At 35.6% G+C, this 16,557-nt stretch overlaps 1 protein-coding gene and 1 pseudogene across 3 annotated transcripts; both read left to right on the top strand.

Annotated features, from left to right (window-relative positions):
* The first annotated feature begins 1,314 nt into the window (after positions 1–1,314).
* On the top strand, positions 1,315–14,131 carry LOC109012840 (protein MODIFIER OF SNC1 11-like). 3 transcript variants are annotated; one of them, XM_035689440.1, is made up of 6 exons: positions 1,315–1,761; positions 11,651–11,713; positions 11,831–12,019; positions 12,146–12,206; positions 12,301–12,360; positions 12,821–14,131. In XM_035689440.1, the coding sequence occupies exons 1-5, from the start codon at positions 1,484–1,486 to the stop codon at positions 12,337–12,339; spliced, it is 630 nt and encodes a 209-aa protein (XP_035545333.1). In that variant the 5' UTR covers positions 1,315–1,483; the 3' UTR covers positions 12,340–12,360; positions 12,821–14,131. The 3 variants fall into 3 exon arrangements, with proteins under 3 accessions (XP_035545333.1, XP_035545332.1, XP_035545331.1); XM_035689439.1 differs by having other exon boundaries at positions 12,301–12,365; XM_035689438.1 differs by having other exon boundaries at positions 12,301–12,365; positions 12,686–14,131.
* LOC108999363 lies at positions 3,600–6,238 on the top strand (annotated as a pseudogene).
* Positions 14,132–16,557: the final 2,426 nt, after the last annotated feature.

Raw genomic sequence — 16,557 nt, 5'->3', positions numbered from 1 at the left:
ATCTCACTACTATTCACAGCTCATCTCATTACTATTCACAATCCATCTCAACTCATCTCAAATCATCTCAAGTCATCTTCAAATCCAAACGTCATCTTACGTTTGGATTCGTAAGTGATCTCAGCTCATCTCAACTCATCTCAGCTCATCTCAGCTCATCTCAACTCATCTCACTACTATTCAACAACTTTAATTTATAAATCTCACTACTATTCACAACTTATCTTATTACTATTCACAATCCATCTCAGTTCATCTCAACTCATCTTAAATCATCTTCGAATCCAAACGTGTAAACCAAAACTAAGTCCTGATTAATTGAATGGTGAGTATTGCACCATTTGTATAGCCAATGTTTTCAATGCCATACAGTTGTCTTGGACGTTCAAATAATTTGTTTCTGTCGGCTGGTGATCTGGCTGATACGTGGCAGTCTCCCATTAGCTGACTTGGCATTCGAAAATCACAAATAAATTTCTGAAAATTCGTACTAAAACAATAGTATAGCTTTTAATTGTAGAGTATTACTAAAAAATTTTATAATTAAAAATTTATTTATTATTTGATAAACATGCTTCTAAAGTGCTTTTAAAATTAATTATGTTGAATTTTTAAAAAGTTGGCATCTACAAGAACTTTTCAACAAATACTTCAATTTTTTTTTTCATTTTTAAAAATGGACTTACAATTTTTTTAGGTGCTTAAAAGATTTTTTATAAATTTCTCAAATATTTAATTTTTTTCTTTAAAAAAGCTTTTATACTATCAATATTTTTTAAACTTATGAACTCAAACCCAATCAGGTACTAAACTCGGTTCATAGCCAATATCTAGTTGAAAAATATGTATAAAAAAATCCGTAACTCCGATTCTATCCGATTACCCACTCCGAGTTTGTTTGATTAGAGTTAAAAATCTTATAATAGGAATTAGAGTTAGAAGTTAAAAAATTATTTGAATATAAAATTTGAATATTATTTTTATTTTAAAATTTATAACGTTGTGATAATTTTTATATTTTATTTTGAAATTTATAAAAATTGTTTTTTATGTTTGGTTAATGATAAGAATAATAATAGTTAGATAAAAAAATTTAAATAAAAATAAAATTTCTTAAGATGAGTTTGAATGTTGAATTGAATTGAATTGAGATGATAAAATATTGTCAGAATATTATTATTTATTATTTATTATTATTTTAAAATTTTATAAAAATTAAATTATTTATTATATTTTATATTAAAATTTAAAAAAACTGTAACATGAGTTAAAATAAATTAATATGAATTTAATTTCAAACCAAGCCTCCAATCCTTATCAAACCTCCCAAGTCTATCAGTTGAACGGATGCTTATCCCTACTTTCCATTCCATCATAGTTACCCTTTCTGCCTCTGATAGTCCAGAATTCGCAGAATCCAGATACTAGCTGTTGCAATTCTCGAGCCGTAGTTCTCACGAAATCTCATCCCTCTCCATCTACGATGGCCACCGAATCTGAGAAATCCAACCCCAGTATTCTCCCCGCCCAAGAAAACCCTGTGAAAACCCTAGACTCTACAGTCTCCGAACCGGATCTCCATGAACACTCTCCCAATAATATTCTGACGAAGGACTGTGAGGATCCGAATAGCACGGTATCCTCGCCTGCTGGGGATGATGGTCCGGTTTCCAATATCCAGAAGAAGACTCGCCGAGCCGAGCGGTTTGGTATAACTTTACAACTCACCGAGGAAGAGAAACGTAATTCTCGAGCGGAGAGGTATGCGTAATGCTTTTTGTCTTTTGTTTTCTTGCGATTCCTCTTATAGGTGTTTCATGAATCAATAATATTTTGTTGGGTTCAGTATCTTTTTTTTGTGTACATTAGAATGGAGTCTATTTTTACTGGTTATAGGACTGCGGGGTAAAAGTGCCGTGTCGGTGAGGTTTACCCAGTAGTGGATAAGGATATCCGTGGTTGCCATTGTTGTTTGTGGTTGTTACGCAGACATGGAGTAGAATGATGAAAGCTACAATGGATAGGAGATTGTTGTTTTTTGGTGGGGTCGAGGGATAGTGAAGGGTCGTTACTGTCCCATTCATTTTTTGCCAATGATACTTTGATTTTTGGTGACGCAAATTGAACAACTGTGAAACTTGTGATGCCTTTTCTTATGTTTTGAAGTGCTGTTGGCTTTGGATATTGTTTTGGAAAAATATGATATTGTTCCAGTTGGCGATGCGGAAATCTTGGCCTGTATTCTTGGCTGTAAAGTTTGTTCTTTGCCCATGAAGTATTTGGGTGCTTCTTATAAGGCTACGTATTTATTGCCAACATATTTTTTTTATCTTGTGTGCTCTTGGGATTGACCTTTGAAGATGTGTCTTCTAGATTTGTGTAGTATTGCATGTTGTAAGGACGCGTAATTGGCAAATCAAATGCAACTTCAAAATGGAGTTATGTGGATTAACATTTTACTAGATCAGTAAAAGATTGGGAGGTTGGTTTGGTTACCTGTTTCTTTTATATGATGTACTCCCTCAAGAGTAAGGAAAGGAGATGTGAATGGTATATATTTGATTTATTCCAAAAGACACAAATTCAAAGTGGTCATATTATCAGGTTTTAACCTTACCTACGGGTGACCTGCTTCCATGTCAAAGTATATTTAGAGTATAGGCTCATTTGAGAGTGGAGTTTTTTGTGTGGATAGCAACATTAGAAAAAGGAATTGACATTGGATAACCTTAGAAAACGGAGCGTCGTTGTGGTGGAGAGGTGTTGTATATGTAAGAAGAATGGGGAGCCTCTCAATCACCTTCTTCTTCTATCATATGCCTAAAATGGGCAGAAGCCCAAGGCCTAATTTGTGGGCTTTGCCCATATTGGTTGAAGGCCCATTAGTTGAATCATTTGTTATGTTACACACCGAGCAATGGATTAAGGTTTGGAAAGGAAACAACAGGTCTGTGGTGAAGGGGAAGGTTTGAGAAGTTGAAGTCAGAAGGAAATTGCCGTTGGGAAACTTAGTTAAGTTTGAGTTCTCAGTCAATGGGTGGACCGAAGCCATAGTGGCCTTGGGTTTGGGTAATAAAGGTCTAGTAGGTTGGGTTCATTCTAGTAGGTAATGATTTGGCCTGTGGCCCTTTCCATTTAAATTACCTTGTATTTGGGAGTCGGCCCATGGCCCATTTAATGCTTGTTATGATTGTTATGAACTTGTCTTTTTTTTTTACTGTCTTGTTTGAGTTGGCCTCTGGCCGAGGAGTTAGAGTTGTCAGTATATGGAGTGGAAGAATGCACTTGTAATGGCATGCAAAAACTGAATCAAATTCCTATTTTCTTCCTTATTATCTCCTTCTTCTTTTTGCTGGAGGTACTCCCTTCCAAGTGAGCGATTCTATGTGTATTTTCATGAAACATTTGGGGTGTGTTACAAATTAGTATTAGAGAGACACTGGTCTCTATGCTATCAAGAAATTACAAAAACATGCAAGAAATACTTGCGTCAATCCAGAAAATCATGGAACTAGTAGAAGAAACACAAAGCCACCAAGTATTCCAGCAACATATAAATGAATTTCCTGATGAATTTACAGAAAACTTAAACCAGATGCAGGACCAGATTTGTGCAATGCAAGAAGAAGATACCACACTGCCACCCGAAGACCGCTTTGGACTCCCGTTCCAAATCCGCTGCCAGTTCGATCAAATTTCGGTAGCCATGGGTCTCGAGATGGAACTTTGTTGTTTCAGTGGAGCTAAGATATACCTAGGGAAAGGTATCAGATCCGTTTGCTCCGATTCTTAAGTGTTCTTAATTTGCTAATTCCAAATGCAAGCGGTGCTTCCCTACCGATTGAAGCTGACCATGTTCAGGAAACAACACAAGAAGGGCATCTTTGACCCTGGTGGCGAGAAATTTGAAGTGATATTCACAGCTGATGATACCCACTTGGGAGGTGAAGATTTTGATAACAGGATGTGCTCCATAGAATGGTCTGGAATGTTCATCTAGATTATAAGAGGTTTCCTTCGTCGACCTCTTATTCAATTTGATTTCCATTTCCAATTCCTCGAATCGAAACCAAGCAAGCATATCGATGATTCCATCCATTTTTGGATGCCGATCCAACATCTTCGACCCATTCTCACTAGAGGTGTGGGACCTATTCGAGGGTTTTCTCTTCCTTCAACACTCTGAGATCCCTTCTTCCTCCAAAATATCTTCGTTCGAGCACGCTAAGGTCGACTGGAAGGAGACCCAGACCGCTCACATCTTCAAGGCGGATGTATCGGGATTGAAGAAGGAAGAGGTGAAGGTGGAGGTGGAGGTGGAGGTGAAGGACGGACAGATCCAGATCAGTGGGGAAAGGAATCGTAGCACGAGCAGAAGACCAATACCTAGCATCGTGTGGAGCGTAGTAGCGGGAAGTTCGCAAGGAGGTTTAGGTTGCTACAGAACGCCAAGGCCAATGGGGTAAAAGTAGCCATGGAGGATGGAGTGCTCATTGTGACCGTGACCAAGGAGGAAATCAAGAGGCCTGATATTAAGTCCGTAAGGGTTTTTGCTTGTGCAAAAATAACAGACCTCTCTCTAGAAGCAGTTGGGTCGCACAACAAATGTGGTGATCTTGTAGTTGGATTCAAAGTACATAAACAACAAAGGTTTACTTGCTATGGCTAAGGGATGTCCTCTTTTGAAAGTTTTGAAGCTAGAATGTGTTAATGTTACTGATGAGGCTGTTGCTTATGGTGCTGCTGTTCAGGCTGTGATTTTTAGTGGTGAGGGTAATGAGAAGCTTGATTTGGATGGGCTTGTTGTTATTGGTGGAGATGACTCCAACACAAATGCCTGCCTCCTGGTTGAGAATTTTAGGGGTAAGAAGCTGAAAACTCAGGTATTTGAAGTCCTTTATGCTTCTCTTGTAATCTCTAGTGGAGGGCAATGGGAAAATCTTATAGGTTTGCTAGTTTTAGTAGATAAGAATTTCACTCCAGTTGCTCGATGTATTGCCACCTCATTGGCCCTTTGATAGAGGAATAGAGAAATTCTGTGGGAAATCATTTAGTGAATGGAACTTGGGATAATGTATCATCACTTTCAGAACGTTGCAATCAACGTTTGACAAATAAAACTCTACCTTGGGGAACTTGGTGTTGAGAAAGGCAAACCTGTTACAACTTATTATGGGTGCTTGATTGGATGCAATAATGCACTAGCTAAGTTGCACACAAAAGACCCAGAACTCTGTGACAAAGTTGGTGGGCTTCTAGCCATGCACATTGATGATCTTCAAGCATTGGCTCCCTTGTGGCTTTCAAAAACAGAACAAGTGCGAGAAGATAGAGCTCACTGGTCCACCAATTGAATTGGTGATATTTATGGGAAAGGGTGGATCAGTGAGATGTATGGATACTCTTTTGGTGCAGCAGAAGTTGGTCTTCGTCACTATGGTTTGCCACAAGAGGGAGTTGAACTTATTCTTCTTCACTATGGTTTTCCATTCAGTGTTGGAAATTGGTCTCTTGGTAAACTAGATCACCATGAGGATGATATAGTTTATGACTATGGTCAGCTATTTCCTGAACCTCCATTTCCTAGAGAGGTACATATGATGGAATCTGATCCAAATAAAAGGCGGGCACTATTTTTAAGTATAAAGTGTATTCAAAGTATAAAAGACGGTCTTTTATTACAACACAAGGCAAATGGATGCTCTAAACCAACTTGGTTGAAATACATGAGCTTTTTAATGGGCAAAGCTTTTGCTGAACTTTTTTGGACAAAACTTCTGACTCTTGCTACTATACAAAATGAGAAAGAACCAATACAGACTGTAAGCAGGTCATTGCTAAGCCTGGGGGGCAATATCCAAAATTTGCACCATTTTTTCCACCAAATGTACCACGTACTCTGATTGGCAGACTGTAGGACTTGTCCACAGCTTCCACCTGAGTGGCTAGCCTGGAAATATTACACGACTTATCAGCTGTTCTGATGAAGACTTGAAGCAATACACTGGCCATGACCTGGCTCCTACTCATTATGTTCCTTCCATGACCAAACATCCATTAACTGGCGATTTGTATCCAGCAATTAATAAACCAGCTGCGATCCTTCACTGGCTTAATCATGCAAATATTGATGCCGAGTTCATAGTAATTCTTGATGTAGATATAATCTTAAGAGGTCCAATTACTACACGGAGTTCAATGCAGAATGTGGGCGGCAGTTTCAACTCCCTACTAGTACCTTATTCGGTGAGCTCTCTAAACTCCATACTCGCCACTCTGATGCAAGTGATATTATAAAAAACTTGATATTCAACTCCTTTGTCTTTTGCCAGGTGTTTAATGAGATAAATAGCAGAGAGATAGCAACCCTTCCTAGATACTGCAGAAGATAATTTTGTTTTCTCCTTATCATAATTTTGTCAAGTTGTATTGACCTTGTGGGCAAGGTCTTCTAATAAGGGGACAGTATTGTCATACGCCTAAATGGGTGGAAACCTAACCCCTAATTTGTGGGCCTGGCCCATATTGGTTGAAGGCCCATTTTCGAATCATTTGTTATGTTACACATCGAGCAACAAATTAAGGTTTGGAAAGGCAACAACGGGTCTGTGGTGAAGGGAAGGTTCGGATGTTGTAGTCAGAAAGAAACTGCAGTTGGGAAACTTAGTTAAGTTTGAGTTCTTAGTCAATGGGTGGACTGAAGCCATAGTGGGCTTGGGTTTAGGTAATAAAGGTCTAGTAGGTTGGGTTCAGTCTAGTGGGTAATGATTTGGCTTGTGGCCCTTTCCGTTTAAATTACCTTGTATTTGGGAGTCGGCCCATGGCCTATTTGCTGCTGGTTATGATTGTAATGAACTTGTCTTTTTTTTTTTTTAAACCGTCTTGTTTGAGTTGGCCTCTGGCCCAGGAGTTAGTTAGAGGAGTGGTTAATATCTATAGTGGAAGAACGCACTTGTAACAACATGCAAAAACTGAATCAAATTCCTATTTTCTTCCTTCTTTTTGTTGGAGGTGCTCCCTCGAAGCGAGCTATTCTCTTTGTATTTTAATCTAACGTTTTGGGGTGTGTTACATCTTCATTGTGAAGTAACAAGAGATTTATGGACTCTACTTAGTTGTGTGGTGTTGAGTGGGTTATGCCTAGATGGGTGAGAATCGTTGGTTTATTTTGGGAAGGTAGGAGGGGCGCCATAATGGTTTTGGAAGTTGGCTCCTCTATGTTTCATGTTGTGTATGGGGAGAGAGTATGTAACAACCCCTTCCCTAGGGTTAGGGATACCACGTGCTCTCCTAAATAAAGCTAGGCAAGAGATTTCATAATTAGTAAATCAAACTAAATAAATAATTAAAGCCTCGAACTAAATCCAACTGCTCCATCTAAGCCTGACCCGCATGCTCGTACTGAACACCATTCTCACTTAGGATGTTAAAAATATGAAATAAACTAAAATGAGTCGAAGATTCAGTAAGAAATCCATCACAATGTAAATGTAGTAAATATAGGATTTTTCATAAATTTTTTATGCTGAGAGCTTAAATCATGACTGTTCATGCTCATGCTATGCATGACTTTCTTATTAACTGATTGATCTGATTTAACTGATTGATTTGACTGGCCCACACACTTAACCTTGTGTGCAAGGTTGTGCACTAGCCCCACATCCTGCTGCAGTAAGGGGAGCTCTGAGTAGTATTCTGACATACTACAGTGGACCATGTTTGAGTCCATGACTTGCACATCCACCCTGAAATTGAACTGAATGTCCATCTGATTAACTGATTAAATTAACTGATCTTATCTTATCTTGCACTTGAACTTAAGATAGCTTATGTATCTTACACAATGTGAGATGCATGACATACATACTAATATAAATAACTGTAAAATGCTGAATCTGAACATGATGCGGATTGACATTGTCGTATGCTAATATTGAGTGACATGCTTGCATATGACGTGTGGTACATAAAAGTAGCTGACAAAAAAATGGCTCTAATAATAATAGTCTTAACTATGTGTTAATCCTAATTTGTGATCAAATTACTTATCTCGTGGAGTTGCTTCCTGAATTTCCTTCATAGCTCGTTACCTATACGAAGTACGGATCGTCACTAATATTTCTAGTAAAACGTACTTATAAAAAAAAAATATTTCTAGTAAAACGTGTCATGATATTCTGCTGAATTAATACATATCGTGGAGAATAATTTAATACATACTATGTTTCATAAAAAAACATTAAATACTAATATCATAATACTAATAAAATACTAATAACATATTTCACTTTAAAATTATAATTTGGTAAAATACTTGGGTTATAGTCATTCTGCTAAAATAACTCATGAAAACCTAAATTCTTAAAATAGGCTTACTTCCTTATAATTAACATAATTATTAAATCTTAATAGGAAATCTAATAAATACTAATCTCATTTTAATATTCTTAACATATTTTTATATTTTCAATCTACAACTTTAATAGCATAATTATATCAAATCTATTGCAATAAACAGTAGAAATTCTCTTCATACGATAGACATTGAACTTAAAAGCGTTTAAAATAAAGATTAAATACTTACCATTTACTGCTAGAATAATATCAAATCTTTCAAATATCATTTAATATATATATATATATATATATTTATCTAAGTTTATAAAAATAATTGGTGAAAACATTCAATTCATAAAAATAAGCTTAATCATGTTTAGTATTAAAATCCTTATACAAAAACAAGTCGTACAATATCAATTTTGTAAATTGGCTAAATAACATAATTGTTAGATTTTACAAGAAATCTAAATAAATACTAATAACATATTTTTGTAATCGTAATTTAATATTACTAACATATAATTTAAGAGGAAACTGTGTTCAATCTAAATTTATCTAATAACAATAGTTCATAAAATATCCTCAATAATATTTTAACATTAAAAAAATTCCTTGTAAACTACTAATATATAGTCAAATCATAATTTAACACTTAGTTATATGATTAAAACCGTAACTTATTTTTCTGTAAACCATCGCTTATGGGCTAATATAATTGTCCATGTAAAATTATGGATAACTTAAAATATTAAGCACAACTCAACTTAAAATAATATAATAGCATTTTAATTACATTAAAATGAAGCCCATATAGAAAATTGGTATCTCTGGAACATAACCCAATTAAAACAGAGTTTAATTTAAATTCAAGCCTAGTTCATGTAAAAAGAACACGTCTAATAGCATACAAATTACACTCAGGATATAAACGTAATTTGAGTAAAAGAGGCTACCCTTATATAGAAACTAAGGTTACGGGAGGGAGGCATATATATATGTATATATATATATATATATAAGGTCCCTTTATTTTGATAGAAGCAGAACATGGAAAAAGGAGAGAGCTGGCGGCAGAGCTGGGCTAGACTGAGGTCGGCGTCGGCGACCTCTGGCGCAGTTGTGGAAGAAAGGACATGGTGTTGTCACACCGTGATACAACAGAGCCAAGGAAGAGAATGAAAGACGGCCGTCGTGGGCTTACCGGGATAGTGCGACGGATTTGGAGTGACAGGAAGCTTTTGGCGGCAGTTTCTGTGACTTCCTCGATGGTTTCTGGCAAGATGGCTTCTTGATTTTCTTGTGTACTGGTTGGGTTTGTGGCTTGGTATCGCTAGCTCGAATGGTGCAACCATGGTGCGCCAAAGAGGGATGCCAGTGGCTGGGTGGGGCGAGGACTGAGGCGAGGCGAGGATTGGGCTTGGTGGCGGATCCGACGTGTATGGTGGTTGCTGCCGTGACCATTATGAAGAGCCATTGAGGGTATGTAGCCGTGAGAAGGATGAAACTACGGTGGTTGTCGTGGTTCTCGGTAGGTGGCTAGGTGACTGCTCTGAGTTGCTCCATGATTTTTTCTCATGGCGTTGTGGTGGCTCGATCGAGTTGAGGTTGCAAGTCTGTTAAGTTGCTGTGGGAGGACATTGTTGCGCGATGATGGAGAGAGTGTTGCTGTGAGAATAATTGCTGCGGTTTTGGGAGGATTTCTAGGGAAGGAGAGTTATAAAAGAAAATGCTCCTTCTGATTCTGTCAGTTACAGAATGAGTAACGTTTGAGAGATGATAGAGAATGTGGAAGTTAAAGTATTTTCACTATACTCGTCCTATCATAATAAAGATACAAATAATAATAATAATAATAAAAATTAATAGCATATTGACAGAATTTTGATAAAAATGACAGTAGTATAATAATAACCATAATAGAATGTTCTAACAATATGAAAATACATAAAACATATTTATGGCCTAATTTTTAGGATTGGGTTGTTACAGAGTGGAATGCATGGACCTTTGAAGATGGTCAAATTTCAGTGGGAAAGATGACAAAAAACGTTCTCAACTCCCTTTACACATGGATATCAGCTCATAACAGCTTTTCTTTTTCTGTTTTCTAGTTTTTTGAACTGTTTTCTTCTTTTTCTCCTGGATAGGGGATTCTTTTGTGTACTTGAGGGTCATGCCTGTCTGCACTCTTCTAATGAGATTAAATTACTAATCAAAATCGAAAAAAAAAAAATTACTTATCAAAATAGAAAGATTGCCCTGCAGTGGATACACCATGTATAGTGCAAGATTGTCAAGGAGTCTCAGACAACCTCTTACTTTAGTATGCTGCAGCAGTAATTTCTTCCGTTGATGCTCTTACACTTGAGAATGTGTATCCTTTATGACATTTATGCCTGTGTTTTCCCTTGATGTTTTGATGCATGATTTATTGTCATTGAGCTCAAAAACAATTATTTGTGAGAGAAGAAATTCTTTTATAGAACCTCATTGACAATTGTTTTTTGGGGAGTGTTGGGGTTAAAACAACAGTGGTAATAACTTCAGATCTGAATAGGGAATTAACAACTTATGTTTATGTATTCTTTTCCTATTATATTATTTGTTTGGATGCCGAGAGGTTCTGCAGCACAGTAAATGTCACCTATTTTAGCTGCTAAAAATTTTGTAGTCAGAAAATAACCTTTGGAGAGTTATTATAGCATCAATTGAATTGTTTAATAGTGTTTAGGCTGGCACAATGGAGAGGTCGTTTTATCAAATATAAAACTTGATAGGCCCAGTCAAAGAAGCTCAGGAAATTACTTCAGATAAGCATGATTTTTTATGGTGGCAATTCTAGGCAAACATCCTTATGTAGGATCCCACCCTACTTATAAAAAAAAAAAAATGTAGGATCCCACCCACAGACAGGAAAAAAAAAGGTAGAAAGATCATACTTTTCCTGGTGTTTTATTCTAGACTTCAATTGTCATAGATAGGTTTAACTTGCCCAAAAAAAAAAAAAAAATCATAGATAAGATTTTATGAACTCCACCAGATGGAAGGTCGTCGTTTATTAAACAAAGTTTTCTGTTGAGACAGATGTAAATAAAATGATCTTGTGTTATTTGGGATCCTGGCATGTTAATCTCGCTTTTTCCAGTCACATGCTGCGGGTAGATTTTAGTTCTTTTTTTCTTTGGTAGAATTGCACGGTATAGATATTTGTGAATTAAAGATACAGTTTAGAATTGACTTGAATTCCGTACATCATTTTTTCCCCTGTTGACTATTGGAACTTTATCAAGTGGGGATTGACCTTCTGCAGGTTTGGCATGGGGTCCCCATTGCATGGGTCAGAGGACCTTAAGAGAAAGGCTAGAGCAGAGAGGTTTCATTCCATACTTTTTAATTTGTTGTTTATATAAATTGTAGTTGACTATTTTAGATTCTTTAGATGGTCATTTTTTGTCGAGGCAGATTGTTAAGAAACACTTTGTTCCCCCAGGTTTGGTCTTTGTGATGCATCTGTGGCTCCTGATGATGAATCGAGAAAGAAAACCACTGCTGATGTGGAAGGAAAGAAAAAAGCTACTGCTGATGAGGAAGCAAAGAAGAAAGCTCGGCTTGCCAGGTTTGCACCAGTTTCTAAAACAGACACCGTGGAAGAAGAAAAAAGGAAAGCAAGGACAATCAGGTCTATACCACTGCAAACTGTTGCCCACATAACCATTTATTGATATCCTATATGCTACCGGCAGTCTAAAGGTGATGTTTGCATGATATTATAATTTGGTAAAACTCGAATGTTTTTTTTTTTCAGGTTTTCAAGCTCTCCATCTAGTTCTTTATCCCAAGTGAATGGCAAAGGAGATATGGAGCAGGTAAGGGTCTTTTTAATGGTTTTTTGGCAGTTCCTTTGGATAAGAGAAAGTATATAATTGTGCTCACTCCGATCTTTCTTTTGTTGTGAATCAGAAAGCAGCTATCACAGGCGAGGCTGGAGGAGTGGCTTAACGCCAAACATCATTTTCAGTAGTAAGGTATTTTTTTAGATGTATCTTTACAGTGTCTATTTACACTTTATCCCACTGGAATTCCTCAGGGTTACTTACACTCCCTATAATTCTCCCCCCCCCCAAAAAACTTTTATCTATTACTAATGAATAGGGATCAGTTTTTACTCTTAGTTATGTGCTTTAGAGGGCAGAATTCTCAATTCTTTCATTTTCAATCTCTTACTTTTGTCCTTTTTTGGCAGCTTTTGTATTTTTTTTTCATCTCAATCTTTCTATTGCCCTTTTTGGCAGAATTCTCAAATTTCTTTTTTTCAATCTCTTACCTCTTGTCCCTTTTTTGGCAGGTTTTGTTGTTTTGCTTTTTTTGCTTTTTTGTTTTTTTTTTATTCCCTATACGGCTTCTACATCCATTCCGTCTTTTAGACTCCCAGATGCAGCATTTTCCATTCTTAGACAGATACCTCCGTGGCCCTGAACAGGAGTTTGGCAGCATGAAGATCTCTTTTCCTGGATATGGTGTAGCAACAGTTTGCTTGTGAGACCTAGAGTAATTTATGACTAACTCCTGAGTGTTAATTATCTCAAAGTCTCCGAAAACTATCAGAAATTCAAAATTACTAAATAGATATTTAACATTTTAAGACCTTTCATTTTCCAATTTTATGCTCGATCGGCCACTTATCAAACAGAAAGGAAAAAATGATGCTCCTTCAAATTCTGATACTTCAAGATGTGGGCTAGGATCTGATATATGCTTATAGTTGCAGATTCATGATCATGTTGCATGCCAGTACTAAGTTGGTTTTGTGAGTTTATCATCATCTGATCCATGATTAGCAGTGTCAAAATGCATTAAATCGTTTGCTACTGGTATTAATGGTTCTATGGCCGAACTAATTACTTTAGAATACGGGCCTTCAGAAAAAGTACATTCTCAGATTGTTCTAGTTGGTTTGACTTAAGATATAGGATTATTATCGAATTTGCAGTCTTAGATTAGGTCTCTACTTTTTGAGAGCTGGACCCATAGGGTGAACTCAATGTTCAACAAGATGCATAGCGCTCCTGAGAATGGCCTCAGCCATGGCATTTGTGAGGCATGCATGGGTTTATGTCTTTTGAGATAGATTTGAGCCTGTTTTCACTTTAAAAGAGGACAAGAAAGGGAGGAGCTTTCTACTATTTTGCATATGTTCTTTGCTTGAAATGGGGGTTTTCAGTTTTGTCTCATATCTTATTTGATGATGGTGCAATTACACACGTAATATTATAACTATTAATCATGGATCAGATCATATTAACTCATCACTTTCTATCTAATCCGGTGCATGTTATCTATTCAAGTTTCTGTGGGATCAACCAAAGATTTAAAGGCATATGTTTACTTAGTACTGGCGTTCAACACTTGATCATGAGAACCATTTCCAGAACTCAACTATTAAATTAGCAGTAAAGTAATAGTCCAGATCTATCAGAATTTCTGTTGTTTTCGTTTGTAATTTGAGATAATTGCACTCTTTGGAGGTTCTTGGGAATTTTTTTCTTAGGTCTCACTGGGAGAACTGCACAATCTGCAAGGTAGGAATTTGGGATGAAGAGTACTCTGATAACTAGGTTTGTCATTAGCATTGTAATTTTGAATTTTTAATCTGAAGGACTTGTTGAAACATTTGGAAGGACCTGTTGCCCAATCGTTCATCATTTCTTTTGTCGACATAATGATTATGTGTTGTGGTCATGGTGAATGCTGTTTATGCCAAAGCTTGATTCTAGTAGCTATATTTTGGGAATGAAAAGACTACTCTGACAACCGACTTGGTTGGCAATGTCCTTTAGATTCTTTTTTTTTTTATTTTTTTTTTATTTTTTTTTATTATTATTTTTATTTTCTCTTTGTTTGTTGCAATAAGTACAAGTGGTGTTTCATCAAATAATGAGAAATGGCTGGTTAACACATTATTTTTTCCTGACAATCAATTTATCCAAATTCTTCAAATGTACATAACGTTGGAAAAGAAAGAAAAATAATAAATACACAATATTTTATATAATATTTTACATAATAATATTTTAAAAGGAGGGATATTTTTATAAAATATTTTATAAAAATAATATTATTTTATAAAAATATTCTTATTTTATATTATGTGTTGTAAAAAGTATTCTGTGTTTATCATTACTTAAAGAAAATATCAAGAAAAGAAAAAAAAAAAAAGCAGCCAAGGCCGGCAGTGTGGCCGTCTTTGGCACACAAGGTGTCGAACAAGGATAATGATATTTTTATTATTTTCTTATCACAATTTTTCTACTCTATACTGATATTTAAAATTTTTGCTTTTTATTATTTTTAAGTATTTTTTTAACTTATTTAATTATTAAGAAAAAATTAAAAAATATATAATTTTACTAAGAGTTATTTTTTTAACTATTAAGTAAAAATTAATAAATAAAAAAAAAAAAATAAATTGTAGAAAGTAATAAGTCTATTATTATCAATAGAACAATGATGACCACGTGCAACCAAGGTGGTCAAGGTGTACACGGGTTGTCCCATATAATACTTGGTTTGCCTACACATGGCCCACCTTTTTCTTTTTTAATTTCTTTTAAAGTTTATTTTTATTAATTCATTTTTTTCCCTTTTGCAAAATCTTTTTCTTAGTTTATAAATTGAGTAATGATATACCTATAACTTTTTTACAACTATTTTACGACTAATATTCAAACAATCAATGAAATAATGTCATTTTGTTAAAAATAAATTTTAATATTACAAAACTACCCTCCATTTCTTATAGAATTGTAAACTAGTTGTAAAATAGTTGTAAGGTTATCATTTTCCTTATAAATTTAGTTTCTTAAAATTTAGTTTTAACGTGCTGGATTTATTATTGATTCTTTTAATTTCTTCAATAATTGTATATTCCTTTTATTAATGGACATATGACATATTAGGCCAGATTTTCCTCAAATTGATGAGAATCAAACGGAAGATTCTTATTGTAAAACTTACAACTCTAACGAACAAAGTGATGAAATTGTAAACCTGAGGGTAAAAAGATAATTGCGCAAGATTTAGGAATTGCTTTTGTACTTATTCCTAATTGATTAAAGCAGGTGTGGTTTTATCATCATTATTTTGGAAGGATAAATTTTAGTGCAGCTCAAATAAGGCAACTCCGTACACCAACAACCAAAGCACGCGTATTTCCAAAGATGCATTTTCTATCATTGCATTCCGATTCTTTATCATCTGTGGATCCGAAGCTTGAAATCTAGGAATAGAGATCCCCTACAGTTTTTTACCTATAAGCACGGTCAACAATTAGAAAGATATAATAGACACAATTCGTGGATTCCATAGTATTTAATACTATTCTTGATTAAACGTAAGTCTTGCACCCTGCACACTACTTAATACTAAGTCTCACATCTTGTACACCACTTAAAGAATAATAATTCTAAACGTAAGTCTCACATCCTGCACACCACTTAAATACATGATTTTCTTTTTTTACCCTCCTATTTAAATACATATTTCTCATTCTCTCTCTTTCCCCGCCCCTTTCTCCTTCTCTCCCTTTCGATTTCCCTACTCTTCTCCCCCTTTTCCCCATTCCCTTCTCCTTCTGCCCCAATTCTCATTTTCCTTTTTTGCTGGTCTCCTTCTCCCCTTTCCTTTTCTGTTTCACATCACCGTCATCACTCTCAGTATAATTCACATTTTGACGAGAACAGAAGCAAGACCTAGAAAGGCCTTTGGTATTTTAGAGTACCAAATTTCGAGATCTAGATTTTCAGACGGAGGCTGATCTTCTTCTTTCTTGGAAAAATTCGGGGCATTTTTCAGGAGTTTGCTTCAGAAGAGAAAAGAAGGGTGCTTTTGTTAGGTTTGAGTAATGCTTCAAACGAATTTCTATATTTCTTTTTTTTCCAAGTCATTGGGTGTGCCGGGTATGTTAAATTTTGGGACTACTGTATACCACTCCTCTTGTAGACAAAAAATTGCGAAAATCTTTGTCATGAAATCTAACATGTTCCCAATGGGTATTGGGGGTTGATGTAGACCAAAATATATTTTTCCAAGCACAAAACACCATTTCTATGACCACAACTACTAATCTCCCCAATTTGGTTCTGATCACTCAATTGTTTTTCTTTTATGAGCAAACATTTCACTAATTTAAAAGAGATTGAATTGAGTAAAAATGGTAGG

The sequence above is a fragment of the Juglans regia genome, chromosome 4, assembly GCF_001411555.2.
Source record: "Juglans regia cultivar Chandler chromosome 4, Walnut 2.0, whole genome shotgun sequence".
NCBI lineage: Eukaryota > Viridiplantae > Streptophyta > Magnoliopsida > Fagales > Juglandaceae > Juglans > Juglans regia.
The sequence above is the reverse complement of the archived record's forward strand: the minus strand, read 5'-3'. Positions and strand labels throughout refer to the sequence as shown.